This window comes from Spinacia oleracea, chromosome 1 (genome assembly GCF_020520425.1).
Source record: "Spinacia oleracea cultivar Varoflay chromosome 1, BTI_SOV_V1, whole genome shotgun sequence".
NCBI classification, from domain to species: Eukaryota; Viridiplantae; Streptophyta; class Magnoliopsida; order Caryophyllales; family Amaranthaceae; genus Spinacia; species Spinacia oleracea.
The window spans coordinates 113,976,836-113,995,392 of record NC_079487.1 but is presented as its reverse complement, the minus strand read 5'-3'; the positions used below and the strand labels follow the sequence as shown (position 1 = coordinate 113,995,392).

Here is an 18,557-nt window from a genome sequence, read left to right as displayed (position 1 = left end):
AGAGTTGGAATAGATGGTTCTAACCAGTAACCACCCAATAAAATTTAGGGGTATTTTGTGGTCCATAAGATATATTCGAAAATACACAAAAGTGTACCAAATTTGGGGATTTTTCGGACCAGGTTACGAAAACTTAAGTGAGTTGACCGATATTTTATAGGATCTTAGAGCATAGATTGTATCCATTAATACCCAACGAGGGTTTACATAAAAAATTGAAACAGCCTCGATTCAACAAAATGAGTTTTGTAAGAAAAACGTTAAAATGACATTTAATAGCCAGAGTAGATGGTTCAAACAAATCTTTTTGGGGTTCTTGGGGTCCACGGGAAACATTTGCGCCTCTACCTCTTTGAGCTTGAGAATGTCAAAAATGTCCCAAAGTGAAATTCACAAAACAGACCAATTTTGGAGACTTTCGGAACCCATTAACGAAAGTTTAAGAAGTTGCCTGATACTTAGGGGATTGTAAATGTGGTTTGAAACCATTAACACATACTAGATGGTCATGTAAAGGCTCGGGATGGCCTCAATTCAACGTAATGAGTTTTGTAAGAAAAAACGGGTAAAGTGACATTTAAGAGCCGGAGTAGAAACCATTTGATAAATCTCTGGTTATTTCGTGTGATCGATGAAAAGCATTCGGGTCTTTGACCTCTCCGAACCTTTGGATGTATAAAATGTCCCAAAATGAAGTCATGGGAAAACCCCATGAACATCTTCATTAATAATCCAATACTAGCAAACTAAGCCCAATTCTCCACTAGGCCCAATAACCCAAGCCATCTCATTTCAATATATGAGAGACATGAATATATTTAAAGACAACCAAAATATCATTTCTCTTTCATGTGGGAAAACACTCATACTCACACAATTTGAAGACTAATATCTAACAAAACTTTCAGAAATGAAAGTAGTATTATGTCACTATAATGTGTCCCTTGTGTATGGATTATAAGAGGGTCAAGAGTAAAACTCTAAGAAACTATCTTTTGAGATCCATATTTGGTCCATGGGTTAGACTTGAGCTTCACAGAGTTCATCGGAAAGTCCACATTTGGGGCATGCTTGGATTGAGAGTAATGTATTAAAGGGATAATAAAAGTCAAATTAAGGTAATTGAAGGTGATGATGAGGAGATGAAGTGGTGCCAAAGGGAACAAGTTAGTGTTGGCAAAAAGAAAATAAAAGGAAAGGTGGAACAAATACCCTCATAATGGGGGGAATAGTTACCCATCATCCCACTAGGATGATTATTACCCTCATTTGTGGGGTAATTACTTCCCCCCTTCCTCCCTTCTCCTCACAATACCACCACTACTACAACTTTTCATCACAATACCACCACACCACCCTCCTTGCAACCACCTCAATTCACCTTCACCTTCATTGTCCTTTTATTATGGTGGTTTGACTTTTATTACCCCCATAATCCATTACACCCAATCCAAGCGTGCCCTTGGAAGTACAAAATCTTAAACTGTGTTAAACTAAGATAACCGAGTAAACAGGAAACAAATTCATTGATGAACAGATGTTAAAAAATACAAATGCTTCTAGTGTTCTCACAAACTTAGATCTAAAAGGCAATAAAATCAAGTTTTTAACTTGGCGTATAACTCGTATCCACTATAGCCACCTCTCCCACAAGTTAGATTGCTATTGTTAAGTACAATCGTACAGATCCCTCCAAAATGAATATGATATACAGTTCTTATACTATAAAAGAAAGGCAACCAAACTTCTGCCCTCGTTCCTATAGCCCTTTGCTTGCAATAAATAAAGCTGATTGATGAAAACAAGCACTCTAAGCTACTCGTGCTGCGTAAATCCAAGAGCCTTTTTCTGTATGTCTTCCCATACACAGGAAGGTTTCTTCCAAGCACACCGTACATCAAATTCTCTTAGAAAGTTAGACTGCAATTCTCCACATACCCGTTCTATAACCTACAGACATGAGGGCGAGCTCCCAAAGCATGTTGGGTATGCTCAGCATATTCACTTTTGATCCTGGAATCTCAGACCAAGTCACAGATATCTCAACCATCGGAATCCTAAACCATTTGCATAAATAAACTAGCTCTACGTCAAAACACCATCTGTTAAACATGCAAGACAACGGTTACGGATGATAACATTTAAAACAATACGAAGTATATAGTAGTTATTGGAGGATAACTAAAACAAGTATCTCAGCATAAAACCAACAACCCTAAAATGGTAAAATAAATACTACGGAGTAATTGAAAAAAGAAAAAAAAAACATGGTTTACGACCATTATGGATATCATCTGGCACCTGGTGTGGAGAAGACAAGACGCACAAACTATAAAGGCCAAAAATGAAAGGCACCAACACATAGGCCACATATAACAGCATCCAATTGGGAGTTTTTTCAACTTCAATTAAGTTCTCTCCCACTTTCTCCCTTGTTTCTCTTCTTTATTAGCATTTGGAAAAAACAAAAAAAAAATGACTCTGCAAAGTGCAAACTAAGATCATCACCGCCTTGCTTTGAACTCCAAAAGGCTAAGGGAATTCCCAACAAGACTAAGGATTGTAAGTTGGTAAAAAACTAAAAACTGCATACTGAGAGATGAGATTATAGGAACACCAAACTTGGACAGGATAACACCTTAGGTGCCAGTTTACTGTAGTTTGATGTTTCATTGTTTTTGACAGACAAGCACCAAAAACATAACAGATACTAATACCACCGAATCCCATAGTATATCACATATTAACATCATTGCAAAAAAGTGCAAACTAGTTGCGCATCTAAACACAGCATAGAGGAGAAAAAATAGATATATTAAGCTTACCTTTTTAATCGAACATTTCTGAAAAGCTTCTGTGCAGCAGCCCTAGTGAACATCTTGAAACCACACTGCAATGCGAAACCCATGGTAAGATGGACGCGTATTCAGTTTTACTTCACACATGATCAAGAACTAAGAAAAGAAAATGGTGAGTTCTATGAGAATAAAAATCTATTTGTCAGGCCCGATCACAGAATATTACCTGGGTATCACGAATACCAGGACCAGCAGCCAAGAGAACAACAAGATGGAATCCTTTCATCAAAAAGTTACGGTACCATTTTCTCTGAACAAGAGGAAGAAAAACAGATATATTAACAGTAGATCTGCAAGTCCAATCACAACTAAAAGGGTAAAGTCAAGGAGTCAAACCGTAGCAAGAGCCTTATCCTCGAGATGAGCGCGAGAACCAAATGCAACGACAGGAACATCATGTATACCAAAACTCGAATCACCACCACCATCCACGTTTATCTCCTTTCCAGCAACTGTACGAATCTAATGGGCAATACACTGTATGAACAAGCATGCATATATGGTATATATACTCCCAAGATAACTGATACAATATATGTTTTCCACCATCCTCTATTTCTATGCATCTTGTGAACTTCATGAATGAGATAAATGGCACCAACCTGAGCTTCAAGTTTCTCCAAGTCATAGACCTTGGTTGCTCCATCCGCATCCAGCATGAGAAGTAATTCACCACGTGAATGAAGCATTCCCTGTGTCACAATGCGTTCACATAAGAAAAGAATCGCAGACAGGCATTATAACATTGGGATGCATACAACACACATCCTTGGGAAGCATCTAGAAATACTTCCAAGAAAAAAGTTGCTGACTAACTTGAATTTACTCACTTTTCTAATAGCTTCTCCCTTCCCATAATTTCTTCCCAGAAGAAGAACCCTGACATTTTCCACCTTGTACTTTTTGACGAAGTCAAAAGCTACCTTTTTTGTTCCATCAACACTTCCATCATCCACAATGACCACCTAACAAAATAACAGTTTGTGATTGTTAATGACCACATAAAATGACTTTACATCAGTGTATACTTCAAAATTGCTGCGGACTCTACTTCCTCATCATTATCATTACCCCATTGGCTTCAAAGAGGCTCCCACAACAAGCGGGGTAAGGGGGGGCCGGACGTACACAACCTTACCCCTGCAATTGCCGAGAGGTTGTTCTCAATTGACCCAAAAGTGATAACAGGACGGGACGACCATCTTCTACTTCATGGAAAGGAAGCGAAGAGGTTTTGAGAGCCATTTTGATTTATTCCATTAACCATAGAATTTACAGAGTTGCAGACTCCGTGCTTAAGTAGTTAAGTGTATTTTGACAAAAAGGAGAACTTAAACAAACCAGGATAAATCAACCATAAAAGCCTAAGAAAATTCCCTAAACCATTGCAATAAAAATAAAATTAAATGTCCTAACATCAAAATCCATGTCATTTGTCAATGCCTAAGTTAAGTAATAAGTATATGAAGAGTAATACAATTATTACAATGCATCCGAAAGTAATCGACTGAACGAAAGAGCAATATTAACTTCTATTTCTTTTCTACTGGAAGATATTATTAAATCGAAACAAAACCACATAATCAGTGAATTGTTTGAGTTATAATTATTTAATCTCGAACACACACACACACACACACACACACACACACACACACACACACAAAACAATTTAAGAAAATAAATGAAAAAGCATGTGAATCCAATTATTTCCTTTGAAAAGGAAATAGCCCAATTTGTTTTATATTTTCATTAGAAGATCTATACGAATAAAAACAGCTTTCCTTCAAAATAATAGTTTAAACCAAAAAATGAAACATGGTGTTTCTGTGTAATAAAATGCACTAAATATGTGTCAAATGCTAATGCAGGTTAGGTTACACTGTGTACCTCATAAGTAAATGATTTATCCTTCTCTCCACGTTGTTGTAAATAGCTGAAAATAAGACAAGATATGGATATACTTAATTAGGTCCTTCCCTATGGTAGCAGATTGCTGACAATAAGACAAGATAAGGTCATCAAGTTGGTGACATAACTATAATGATATTACTTATATATGATGAGGCTGACCATGCCTTCAAAATATGGATCATCTACTTGAGCATTATCACAATATGAAGGTCAACATTTAGATTTAAGCATCTGCTTTATGCAAGCATGAAGAATGTGAAATAATTAGAGAGCTTGAGAAAAATAGCTGAAATCTTTTCAAATTGTGTAATACGAAGTAAGATTTTTTTTTTCCCGTGTAAATCTACATGTTTGCTACATCCTGCAATTAAAATATCATGACTATCCCATTTGTCAAACATGAAACTTCACAGATTGTGCCAGATAATCAGCGCAGCACACCACTCCCCAGTCCTCTCTTTCTTTATTACCGAGTATCAAATTTCTCACATCAGTTAAAAACATCAAGGCCGGATCAAATTATACCCTAATTGTTCATATGTTAAGCTTTACTACAATTTATAAAACCTAAAAATAATATTTTCTCCTGAATTCTAAAGATTCAATACGCAAATAACTAATACTTCGTATGATATAATTTGTCACCAAAGCATACACTAATACAGCATCAAGAAAGACATAGAATAGTAGCTGCTATCTTTTCAGGAGCAGACAAGTTCTTCAGAACATAGTCAATATCAGGGTGTTGTGTTGTCTTGAAAGCACTAACATTAAAGAAGAGATTACAGAAAGACCGAGAATATTAAAGGTTCTAAATGCCAGTATAGAACTATAGACAAGCTTACTTAATAGTTTCATCAAGTGCACTTGGAAGTCTATGCTCCTCGTTAAATGCGGGAATGATCAAAGACATATACTTCTCTGCGGGATCAAATATAGAAGGGCATGGAACCTGAGAAAATTTATTCCAACAAAGTCAACATTTAAGATGATGATATATTGATGACAAGTGTCCTAAAGCAATGCTCAATAACTTGGTTGAGTAGAAAATATATATAGCAGATCTCAAATGCAAATGTGTTCCAACACACCATAAACCTAGATTTAAATGTGTCAACTTCAAGCGAATAAGTGCCCTCTTCGAACACTTTTCTGAAAAGATGCACGGCATACCAAAGAAGGTTCAGCAACAAAAATTGTATGCGTTTAAAACTATTAACTTTTATCAACTAAGACCAAATCTAATTTGTAGATGAGATGGTTGCCAAATTGCTGATATTTTTCGTTACTAATTTAGAATGCTAGGATGGCAGCAGGCTAAGCAAAATAAGACGGCAAAATTGCAAAATCAAAGTCAGCAAATATAGAACAACTGTGCAGATATATTTACCAGCAGAGGAGCAAGCCCAAAGGCATCAAACAACGATCTAACTTACTGGATGCTGAAATTAAAAGCAAGATGAAGGTTGACACTCATCCATACTAACTGACCAAGTAATGACTTCAAGTTTAAAGAGGATGGTTACAATTCCAACAGTTCATACTGCATCCACACACATCATACTAGTTGCACCTTGTAACATGGACAGGAAAACTTACTAAAAATGCAACCATGATAGAAACTTCAAGAATCGTGTTTAAGTGTAGCTTGGCCAGAGATATCCACTTGTCAGATCTTGATATCAATAAAATGTGTACGACTAGCCAAAAAGAAAATCTACAAGTTCTAAGGTGTTCATGAAAATAACCTAAAAACCCATGATAAACAAATCGAAATATTTCATACAAGCATCAAAATTAAAATCTTAACTAACTAGCTTTTCAATTCGCCTCCATTATACAGTACTAACTTAATAATAAGAGGTTGGTGCATAGACAAAGCACCTTTCGATCAGATAAGAAAGTCTAATTTCCCTTCGTTCTTCCAATAGTTGAAGGAATATTCTCAAAGGCTCCGTTTGGTTTGGTGTAAGACGTTTTAGTGCAAAATGATTTTCCAAGGAAAACATTTTACTAGTTTTCCTATGTTTGGTTCCTTAAAAGAAAGCGAAGAAGATGGTAAAGATTGTGGGGAAGAAGGGAGAGGGAGGTAAAGAGGAAAGGAGGAAAGGTGAAAAAGGGGTTTCCCTCCCTTTCAAATGAAAAAGGGTTTTCCACCTTTAAGCGAGTTATGGAAAATTGTTTTCCATACCTTGCCAAACAAACAACATAAAACGTTTAACACCCTACCAAACGGAGCCAAAGTGCAATGTATATTATCACTTTCTAGGTACTCAAAGAGCCAATTAATTCCCAGAAGAACACCGTGAATCATAAGTATGGTACATGAAAGGAAGTATCCGGTCTTCACCAAAACTTCCAATGACAATGTTAATTCCTTTGGTTAAATTTCCTATCTTTCAAACAGGTCTGGCGAATTTACATACATCATCCCAACATAAGCACATTGAACCAACAAATTCAACAAGATTAACAAACAAATTACACAACGAAAATAAATCCCGAACTTTAGAAACCCTAGAATAAATCCAATTTTCAAAATCCAGCTCGATTGATTCAAAACAACGAGACATAAAATAATTAAGTGAAAAATAAGTTAAAATCGATTAAAGAGTTTACCTTTTTAAGTGAATTTGGATCTTCGAAAATCGCTTCACCTTCAACATGACTGGAAAAATCACAATCATCGAAAAATTAAGACTGGAAAAGTGAAGAAAATTAATCTGGAAAAAACCCAAAATTAGGGGAAGATAGAAAATTAATCACATACGCGTTGTTAAATCGGCGATTGTAAACTTCGAATAAGATGATAGAAGCAATGGCAATGAAGAGAAGTAGGGCGACGCCGCCCAACAGCTCCACCACCGTCCACAACCCTCCTCCGCCCATCTCCGCCGTCTCTCTATCTTCCCTGTTTCACAGAATTTGACTCCTGCCCAACGAACTTTTATTAACTCTTTTTTTTCTTTTTCTTACACTGATTTATTTTTTCCCAAATAAAAAAAGCAACGTCACTACTAGAGGTAATTAAAAATAAGAGTAACTTGGAATCTAAGGTAGAGCGCTTGCATTTAATGAGATAACAAATCAAATATGGAGGGGATTCGAACATGAATCCTACTCCGTATTGTATAAAGACTTTGTACAGTCTTACTAATCAGTAGGAGGAAAAAAAAATTGTGTGCCCCCGATCTACGGTATTTTACTGTACATCCAAATATAAAAGTGAACCAGGCCAAAGATAAGTGACCTTATTCGAGGACTAAAGTTACCTCACTCAAGGATAAATGTGACCCTAACCATTGAAAAATGCAACCCTAACAATGAACAATGAAGTGACATGATCAAAAGTGATATGCTTGTTACAAGTTATAACTATGACCAATACAACACCAACAATGAAAATATATACCAATACATAGGTGTAATATAGGTAGTAGGTTACGTAGTGTTTGACCCCACACCATGTACAATATAATACATTGCTCTACCATTTGATCAAATAAGGTAACTTATAACTACAATAAAGAAAACTTATAACATCAATAAGGGTAACTAAAATAACAGAACAGGTGTGGATAACCTTCCTCTTTTAAGCCGCCACAGAATATATTATCGTAGATCGGTCTTTCTGAAAAGTTTGTGGTAGGAGAATATCTCATTAGGTCAGTATGATTACAAATGATATAAAAGTTAAATTAACTTGCTCAAAGTTTTAAGGTAGTAACATATGAATTACTCCGTATACAAAATTAAAATTAATTTTTTTTTTTTTTTGCTGTTCATGTATAAAGGTGGCATGAATAGAATGAACGGATTTTTCATGAAATACCCCTGAATTTTTGCAAAATTCACCAAATGCCCCTCGACTTTCAGAAATTCACCAAATGCCCTCCACTTTTTAACAAATACACAAGATACCCTTAATGAGCATTTTCTGTCAATTCTGTTAGATTACCGTCAACTTTACCCCTAATTAACTCTATTATTCCTAACTTATCTAATTATCCTAATTAAATTAAAAATAAAAAATAAAAAATCCCTTGTGTTTTTCTCTCTCTCTACCGTTCATTCTCTTTCCCAAATGAAAACCATGGCAGCCATGGCAGTCACCACCATGGTCATCCCCTTTCTCTCTCCTCATCCCCTTCACTACCCCTATTCCTATTCCTCTCCCCTTCACCAACCTATGAAAATAAACAGACCCAATTCGCAGAGCCTTATATACGGGATTTGATCTGGTGCATCACAACTCCATCAAACAAGGTCTTCATCCCTCTGATTGTATCATCACCATCGTTAATCGTGAATTTCCATATGTTGTTGTTTTCATGGTTGTTGCTTATAAGTTTGCGGTGGTGAATATGTTGCCAGAAACTGTAACAGTGATACTAAAATTGGAGGTGGGGCTGCATTGAAGACCCGCTTGCCGCGGCTGTTACGGCTGTGCTCCGATCGATTTTCGTCTTCCCCTGCTTTTTCCGCCGATGCACCTCCTCTCCTTCTCAATTTTTCGGCACCGCCGCAGCAGGTTGGTTGTCGGTATGAGTTGTTGTTGCTTCAATCACCTCTTCATTAATTTCAAGAAATCAAAATCAATTATTGTGAAGGTATATCTTGGAAGATTAATTTGGAGATGAAATTCTCGAATGTCTGTGGAATTGATGAGAGGGATTTTGTCAGTGTTATTGAAAGGGACCAAGGGTAAATTAATTAGTTGAAGTAACCCAATTGCACTCCTCCTCTCCAATTGTATTTATGGTTGATTTAATTTCCAGAATTTTAGTTCTCTCTCCATATGTTCCCTGAACTTGTGAGGGTTTGTTTGATTTTTTTTCCCCAAAATTTGTAAGGGAAAGAGGAGAGGAAGCTCAGAAAATCAGAGAAGTTGCAGAGGCAGGCACATGCGAGGTAGGAGACGACAGTAGACATATCGATGGTGTGGCAGGGATTAGACATCCATGGAAGAAGGAGAAAGGGAAGATCCATGGAAGAAAGAGAAAGGGAAGATAAAAGGGGCGAGGAGGAAGGTTAGTGGTGGGTTGGCAGTTGATTTTTTTTAATAGTAAATTAGATTAATTAGGAGTTAATTAGTTTAGTTAAGAAAAAAGTTAACGGAAAAGTTAACGGAGCTGACGGAAAATCTTCATTAATGGCATATTGTGTATTAAGTTTATGAATAAGGGTATCTTGTGCATTTGTTAAAAAGTGGAGGGCATTTGGTGAATTTCTGAAAGTCGAGGGGCATTTGGTGAATTTTGCAAAAATTCAGGGGTATTTCATGAAAAATCCGTAGAATGAATCATTATAACCAACATAGAGTTGGCTCAAGTGGTAAGCAGTTTGATGTCGCTTAAGGGAGATCTCGGGTTCGAGTCTCGTCGTATGCAAAAACTCTTGTTGGGAGACTCACCCACCACAAGCAAGATGTGCGACACGGATCGGATCCGGATGTAGTCGGAGCTAAGCTCCGGTGAACCGGGTGTACTATGCTTAAAAAAAAAGAATGGATCATTATATTAGTTTATGATAATTTCAAAGTACATTGACATCGTATTAATAAATTCAATTTACTAAATTTCAACTAACACGACATTTATTAACAATGTTACATGTCAACACAAAAATCAGTGAGCTAATGGGAAATCATGAAAGTGTTAAGGAGTATAATTTTTTGTTTATAAAATTTATCAACGGACAATTTAAATATAAACGCATGTGTTGTCTTAAGCATAATTTTGTGTTTGTTATTGTACCGATAGTTCTTTTGTTATTTTTGCAAGTGATTAAGATAATAAGATAAAACATGATGACGCATCTTTTGTAGTCTGTAAAAGAAGATACGTATAGAGGATTTCTTCATCGATTGTACGCCTGTACAAACTTAGTTCTTGTGAATGACAATATTCATGTGTTCTACGCAATTGATGATAAAAGGGGATTTTTTTTTCACACAAGATTAAACGAACAAAATTACAAACTAGAAATAAAGTATGAAACACTACTACATTGAGCTTTAGAAGCTCCTTCAAACCAACTCACTAGAAAGCAATAAGCGCTTGATTAAACTTGTAAGAATTTTTTTTAAACCTTTTGCTGAACTGGGAGAATTGGGAGAACCTGATTGTTCATAAACCATGAGAAAGACGCGGGGATTCTTTACTAGCGACGTGAATATTATACTCCCTTTGTGCTACACACTCTTGCATTACACACTTCACCTCCAACACAACAATTGAACAAACGGATTTTTCATGAAATACCCCCTCAATTTTCACGAAATTCACCAATTGCCTCTCGACTTTCAGAAATTCACCAAATGCCCCTCACCTTTAACATAATACCCAAACTACCCTTACTAATGATGCGTCGTGTAGTCCTCCGTTAGCCTACTTTCTAATTCATCAAATGCCCCTATATTGTAAATTATTTCACCAAATACCCCTAAATTAAAACATAATTCACCAAATGCCCAAATCTAAAAATTACCTTTGGGTGTTCTCTGGGTGTTCCGCCATTTCAGTCGCATATTATAGTCCTGCTATTTCATTGTTATCTCTGTCATTTAACTGATTACTTCAAGTTTTATGGCCAACCTAACAAGAGTAGTATTGGTAAGGTCATTAAGCCTTAAATTCATACTCGTTGAATCTGTTATAACCAGGATTTTTAAAACTCAATTAGGATAACTTTGTTCAATGAAGTGGTGTAATCAACAAAATTACAAAGTTGATATGTCAATAATCACTGGTTTTAGGAGGGATTCAAAGACAAATATAAATAGAGCACTACCAGTCTATTTTCTTTCCACTAATAAAAGAGCTTCTGACTTTTATTGCTTGATACCTTCGAGCTTTGGATTTCTTAATTATCTCTACAGTTGTTTGGTAAATTCACCTCCCAAAATCATGGAGTTGATCCATCTAGATAATTGGCAGACAAGTAATTAATACTTCACTCAACTCTGCTTCGGATCGTGGAGTTTCTAAGTTACTTTGTGTATTTGTAATTACCTCATTTTTTAGTTTTTTGTAGTTTTTAGTGTACTTTCTTTGTTAGCTGTGCAGTTAGTTTTTTTTTTTTAATTTATTTTTTTAGTGTACTTTCTTTGGCTTCGGGTTTGTATTCTTCCGGAGGATGGAGCGTCATCATATACCGTTCGGCTAATCGTATATCTTTGAAAAGTCTTTTCACCAAGTTTTCTTGGAACTGGGGCTGGGGTAGTACGAGGCTAGAGCGTAGTTTCATTGTACGTTCGATTTTACAAGAAGTATGTTATTAGCTCGAAGTCATTGTAATTCACCCATTCGAAAGGATGGTGTCAGGTAGTCCGCCTGGGTTTTCTTTCCTTACCAAAAAAAAAAAAAAAAAAATTAAAGCTGCCCCAATCTATTTAAATAGTATATGTCCAAGTAAAACAAAGTATCTTCCAAATAGCTCATTCGAGATGAATCTCAAGGCACTATTTGTTTCTCTCGCCTCAACTGCTTCCATAAGTAGTAACAATTTTAACTATTACTTCGTATATGGACGGCCACAAGGCACATGATACTGTCTACAGTATTTTTCTATGTCGCGGGGACTTAAACTCGACATCCTGCAAAGATTGTGTGGTTGCTGCCATTGTGGCTTTACAACGATCGATCATACTGTCCTTGGAAGAAAGTGGCTTTGATATGGTAGAACGAGTGCATAGTAAGATACTCCGATGAGTCCTTCGGCGGAAAAATGGAAGACTCGCCAAAACTTGTCATTGAAAATAGGCTAAACATAACTAGGAACCATGAACATTTTGCAGAGTTATTGCAGAATATGATGATCAATTTATCAGTCCGAACTGCAAGTGATACCAAAAAATTGCTATAAAGGTAGTGAATTTTCCTAGTTTCGAAGCTGTGTATATGTTGCAGCAGTGTACGTACTCCAGACTTCACAACTGATGACTTTACATTGTGCCTAAACATCGCCATCCGTCTGCTTCCCGTCATAATTCAAAGATATTATAGCAAACCCATTAACAAAAGAAGAGTTAAATTCAATGAAACACGCGATTTTTTAACTAATTTACCTCACAAGACAACAATATTGAACAGATTAAACCAACAATATTGGTTTTCAAAAATACCCAATTGAAATTTTCAATCTATGTTGGAAAAATACCCAATTGAAATTTTCAATCTATGCTTAAGAACCTTGAAGATTTAGATCTTAATTGCAAGTATCGACGCTCTTCTTGTCTCCAACGGCGGCCTTCTTCATCTCCGCAGGCTTCTTCTCGGCAGGCTTTCTCGGCGGTGACCTTCTTCTCCTCCCTTCTTCTTCTTCTTCTTCTTCTTCTTCTTCTTCTTCTTGTCGGCCTTTGGCTTCTTCTCAGTCAGACCTTTCTCGGCGACGGAGACAACCTTCTTCTCCTTCCTTCTTCTTCTTCTTGACGGCCTTTGGCTTCTTCTCAGTCGGATCTTTCTCGGCGGCGGCGGCCTTCTTCTACTTCGTGAGAGAGTTTGGGGAGTTAAAAGTAGAAGAGAGAGAATGCGAATTGAAATGTGTCATGGAATAAGGGCAAAATAGTAAAGTCATGCTAACGGAGACTTAACGTCCGTTAAGTGTAAGGGTACTCTGGGTATTAAGTCGTTTGTGAGGGGCATTTGGTGAATTTCTAAAAGTCGAGGGGCATTTGGTAAATTTCGTGAAAATTGAGGGGTATTTCATGAAAAATCCGTTGAACAAATAGAACACACAACACATAAAACTCTTTCATTTACCCCCATGTGAGAACGACTCTAAAAGGACCTGGCTAAAGGCTAAGGAACTATCAACACCAACTTAAACAGAGGAAACCCACCAACTAAACGCAAGGCCAAACCAAGCAAAAAGACTAAACAAGCTTGTCTTAAAGAGCCGAAAACGAAACTCTTGCCAAACACCTAACAAATTAATTTAACTAGGGAGCAGGGCCATCTTAAATTTTCGGATGCCCGTACAGATACAAAATTTTGGCCCCTAAATATGAATATATGATCAACGACAAATATAGTATGAATATATGATTCACGACAAATATATACTCTATATACGATCATCCAAAAAAAAAAACAATCATGTGTAACAAAAAAATCTAATACTTATATAAAGTGGACTTTCTTGGTTTGGGGTCCCTATAAAGGGATCATGTACAGCAGGGTTGTTTATGCTCCCTCAAAGACAGGTCTGCCAAGGAGAAAGGAAAAGAGGGAAAGGGATGAAATCCAGTTACAAACTTACAACCATTGTATCACCATCAATATTATTTGGGCTACATATTCGTATTATGTTCCGATCCCAAATTCTTCGTTACATGAACTCTTGATAAAATGTTGTCACCATTTATATTCGAGTCTCGTACTCTTTAGAGGAATTTCGTATTCCTTATTTGTAGTATTACATAGATTTGAGGTGTGCTTTTTTCACCTGTCTTCACTTATTTTTTTTGAACTAATCTTATCTGACTAACTTGAGCTGGAATTATCAGAACTTCAATTATTTTAGTTATACATTGTACTCGAGCGATCTTTATTTTTCATGAACTTATCTTTTATAAATTTATTTAAACTTAACTGAACTTATTTTTCGGTGAACAAAACATGACCTTTTACGAGCCTGAATTATTTGGTAACAATAAATTTATTTATCAAAATTACTATAATTCCATAAAGTTGTAACTTGGAAAAAATATAACTACTCTGTAACAATATAATAACAGTGATAATAAATATTTATAAATAAATAAAATGTTGCACTTTATATTAAGCTCGAATGGTAACCTAATCATGAAAAGTTAAACATTGAGGGGAAGTCTCCAGTTTTTTTTGGCAATTTTCCAAACTTCTTTCACATCTGTGTTATTTTTTTCCAAAAAACAAAATACAGTGCATTAAATTGATAGATAAAACATTTTATAATCAACCAAGCCCGTCTAGCTCAGTTGGTAGAGCGCAAGGCTCTTAACCTTGTGGTCGTGGGTTCGAGCCCCACGGTGGGCGTTTACACATTTGTTTTACCATTCAATTTTGGTTTAAGGTTTTTCTATGTTGTACCCTTTAATTTCATTGATTTCTATGTTGTACACAAACGTTTTAAATTTTACACATTGTACTCATATAGTTGCACACTTTAACCATTTTTATCCTTATAGCCAACTCAATGCTAACAAGTTCGGTTATATTTTTAACAATTCAAGATTTTTCTACATTAACATTGGGTTCACAACAAGCATAATGTTGATTAATTATAATATTAAAAAACCTTAATTTGGTTAAAAAGTAACGAAATTTTTAAGCGTTAGATTAGCAACAAAGATAATGTTGACTATATTTTAAATTTTTAAACGTTAGATTAACAACAAGGATAATTATATTTTGACTATATTTTACAAGTATAGGGGTACAATTTGGAAGATTTTAAATCCAAGGATACAACGTAGAAATCAAAGAAATCTAAGTGTACGCCGTAGAAAAACTCTTTGGTTTATTATGGGTTGAATTCCTCATATCGGGCTACCATTTGACCCATTACCAATTTGTCGTAATTCTTTTTAGCATAACAAATTGAGCATTTTAAATCCGCCAATATATTGCTTAAGAATTCTTATTGGGCTTGATTCCTCATATTGGGCTACCATTTGACCCATTACCAATTTACCGTAATTCTTTTTTAGCATGACAAATTAAGCATTTTAAATCCGCTAATATATTGCTTAAGAATTCTTATTCTTATCGGAATCGGATTTTAAAATCCGCTAATAAATCGCCTAAGGATTTTGTCCTTATCGTAATTGGATGCTAAAATCCGCTTATGACTCGCCTGAGTTTTTTTTTTTAATGGAACTGGATATATTTATCCAAATTAATAATTTTGTTCTTAAAGGAACTAAGGTTCAGATTAATTACGGAATAATTAATTCAGTGAGATCAAGTGATCGGGAACAGCTAGCTGGAGCATTGCTTTCAATCAGTGAGTTATCAACCTTACTAGGCTCATATCTTACTCTTGACTGAGCCTACAAGGTCACAACAATGGCATAAAATAGATCGCCAGATTAAATGAATCGGAAGCTCATTTAATGTCTTTTGGGGACATTAGTTAGGAAAACATAAATATACTATAAAAGGTTGGGTCGGAATCGTATATCGTATTGTGTATATTCGTAAGCTAGGCGAAACGAATAATTGTATCTTACGACATTGAGTACTATATGATAAAACATTGGCCGAAAGACAAGTCGAGTGCGCATAACACTCAAGGCCCATGGGCGCGAGGCACATCAGCGGCAACACAGCAGCGCGCAGGTCCATGGCCTTGCGGCTGTGTGTGGGCGCAGGGACAGCAGGAGCAGCAGCCACACAAGAGCGACCCATGGACCAGTGTTATGGTGTTGTCCGTGTGTGGGCTTGCTCGCAAGGCTGGCCGGTCACAAGGCCTTGTGCCTTTTGGTCGGCTAGTCTAGTATGCTTCCTAGGTTATTTTAATAACCTGATACCTACGTTTTCACACACAACTAATCATACACTCAACCCTAGACACCTAGAGAACCCTAATTCTCTTTGTGCCTCCAAACTGAGTTTTTCTATTAAAACGAAAGCTTACAACCTTGATTAAAGATCTAAGCTATCGGATTCAAGGCATCAGGATCCGCACGTGTCGATGGACGATTGTAGAGGAAATACAAGTAGAGTTCTCGTTCGTGTTTGTAGACTAAAAGGAAGTTCACGCATTGAACGTAAGTAATGCTTAATCTATACTTTTACATGGATCCTGACATAGGGATTTGTTTCCGCTTTGTTAATCAGATTAATTGTAAATCCCCATAGTGGTATCATGAGTTTCATGTATTAAAGTATAATTTAGTATTAAATTCATGTTTTGAATGTGGTCGAAATTTTCTTAAATTTTATTTCTTTCGGAATTTATTTTTCCGGATTATTAGATGAATCGTGAAAAACTATTGTTTTCGAAAAGTGTCGGATTTTGAATTTTTCTGAGTCTAAATCCATTGGAATCGACGTTCTAAGTTGAACTCAAGAGCTCAGATTTGCGAAATTCAGCCTCAAAGAATGATTTTTTTGGCGTTTTTCGTGTTTAATCAATTAAAACGTGAATAATTACAGACTTTAAAAATTAATTATAATTTCTACTCGACTTATAATTAATTTAAACTTGTCCTACTGAATTTTTATAATTATTATGAAGTTTTAATTCGTTCATAAATTTTAATTATAAATCCTAATTCCGAAAACCCTAAATTAATGATTTTACGATCGAAATTAATTTTATTAATCGGTTGGATCTGAAAATTTGATAAGGCCAATAAGGGAATATAATTTCATGTTTAAATGGATCATTTAAAAATTCAAGGATTAACATTTTGACTACATTCGTTGACTTTAATCGATCACCTAAACCAAATTTGATAAAAATCTAAAATTTAAATGTTTAGAACGATTTAAATGTTTGGATTGATTTATCTAAAGTATTCAAATTTTTTGTTGATAATAATCATTCGTTAAATTTGAATAATTATTATCCTAGCTTTATAAATTTCATAAATTGGGTTATTTGAAATTTTAATAAATCACCCACTTCAATTATTTTTCGTAATTAATAATGATTGAAATTGTTGAAATTATGAAAATTTTAAATCGTGAAAATTTTGTTTCGTAGCATTGAATTGGATTTTTATATTCGACTGGACGAGTAAGCCACTCGCACGAGGGCGATGGATGTTGTTCGTGTGTGTGCGGTGTGCATAACATGGCCTCGTGCCATGGCTATGGCGCGCGCAAGCAGCGAGACAAGGGGCAGGGGTAGCGAGCCAACGCTGGCATGCGCATGGGCATGGCTTGCCGCCTGCATGTGGGCGGTAGTGTGTGAGGGCTGAGCGAAGCGTACGGGCGAGCTTCATGCACGCAACACGCAAGGCACAGCAACGCGGCACTAGCGAGGGAGTTGGCGTGCCAGCGTGCGCTGGCCAATCGCATCGAAGCAACATGGGAAAAGATGACCATTTCTCGTGCACATGGGCGCGCTTGCGTGCCTGTGTGCTAATGTTGTTTTGTGCGAGTCGTGGGCCTTGCGGCATGCGTCTTGTGCGACGCCAAGCCCACGTTGCATTGATTTGTGTGTTTTGAAAATCAAATAATTTAGATTGAATTATGAATTAAAAATAGCGATACTTATAACAATTATGTTTTTTTTCCTGACAAGAAATAATAATCATGTTGATTTCGAAACCTTACAAAAAAAATTGGAAATTACTTTTATTATTTTCACACTTTGGTTTTTAATTAGTGAAAAACAAAAAACTGAAACTACGAAACGATAGTAAACATGTTGTTATAACGGAAGCAAAGAAAGATTAAATAACGTAAATACAGAACGCAGATATTTAACGTGGTTCACTAACAATGTGTTAGCTACGTCCACATGCAGAGGAGAGGACGGCTTTATTGATCTTAAGGAGTACAGATTATAGAATACAACTTGGTTATGACCTAAAGAGTTTATATAGTACTCTCTAGACAGATGCGGAAAGGCCAAGAAAATAGGCCCAAAACAAATAACCCTAGTCCAAAATAATATATACGTGTTGGGGCGTTGCAGTAAGGGGCTTGACCGATTCAAGGTATTATTCTAATAATCTCCACCTTGACTTGAATCCTCTCACAAATAACCGATGTACCAGATGCACCATTATACTGCCAGATTTACCAGAAACTCCTTTGCTTCAGAATTTTCCCTCAAAAGGGAAAT

At 36.1% G+C, this 18,557-nt stretch overlaps 1 protein-coding gene, 1 long non-coding RNA gene and 1 other non-coding gene across 3 annotated transcripts; 2 read left to right on the top strand and 1 right to left on the bottom strand.

Moving 5' to 3' along the window:
• Nucleotides 1-1,507: 1,507 nt before the first annotated feature.
• LOC110794836 (uncharacterized) lies at nucleotides 1,508-7,808 on the bottom strand. Its single transcript, XM_021999802.2, has 10 exons — nucleotides 7,543-7,808; nucleotides 7,392-7,440; nucleotides 5,618-5,724; nucleotides 4,749-4,794; nucleotides 3,689-3,823; nucleotides 3,461-3,550; nucleotides 3,195-3,320; nucleotides 3,025-3,108; nucleotides 2,826-2,890; nucleotides 1,508-2,102 (listed from the first exon to the last, which is right to left on the bottom strand). Exons 1-10 carry the CDS (start codon nucleotides 7,659-7,661, stop codon nucleotides 1,916-1,918), a joined length of 1,008 nt encoding a protein of 335 aa, XP_021855494.2. The 5' UTR covers nucleotides 7,662-7,808; the 3' UTR covers nucleotides 1,508-1,915.
• A 785-nt stretch (nucleotides 7,809-8,593) lies between these two features.
• On the top strand, nucleotides 8,594-9,955 carry LOC130466137 (uncharacterized). The gene is made up of 2 exons (XR_008926158.1): nucleotides 8,594-9,303; nucleotides 9,626-9,955. It is a non-coding gene; the product is annotated as an uncharacterized lncRNA (long non-coding RNA).
• Nucleotides 9,956-14,718: 4,763 nt separating this feature from the next.
• On the top strand, nucleotides 14,719-14,791 carry TRNAK-CUU (transfer RNA lysine (anticodon CUU)). Its single transcript has one exon. It is a non-coding gene; the product is annotated as a tRNA-Lys (tRNA).
• Nucleotides 14,792-18,557: the final 3,766 nt, after the last annotated feature.

Excerpts from the sequence above, each read along its gene's own strand:
- LOC110794836 (XM_021999802.2), bottom strand. The coding sequence starts at position 7,661 with ATGGGCGGAGGAGGGTTGTGGACGGTGGTGGAGCTGTTGGGCGGCGTC. Across the intron at positions 5,725-7,391 it reads ATCCAAATTCACTTAAAAAG|GTTCCATGCCCTTCTATATT; the intron begins GTAAACTCTTTA and ends AAATTTTCTCAG. Across the intron at positions 3,551-3,688 it reads AGGGAGAAGCTATTAGAAAA|GGAATGCTTCATTCACGTGG; the intron begins GTGAGTAAATTC and ends ATTGTGACACAG.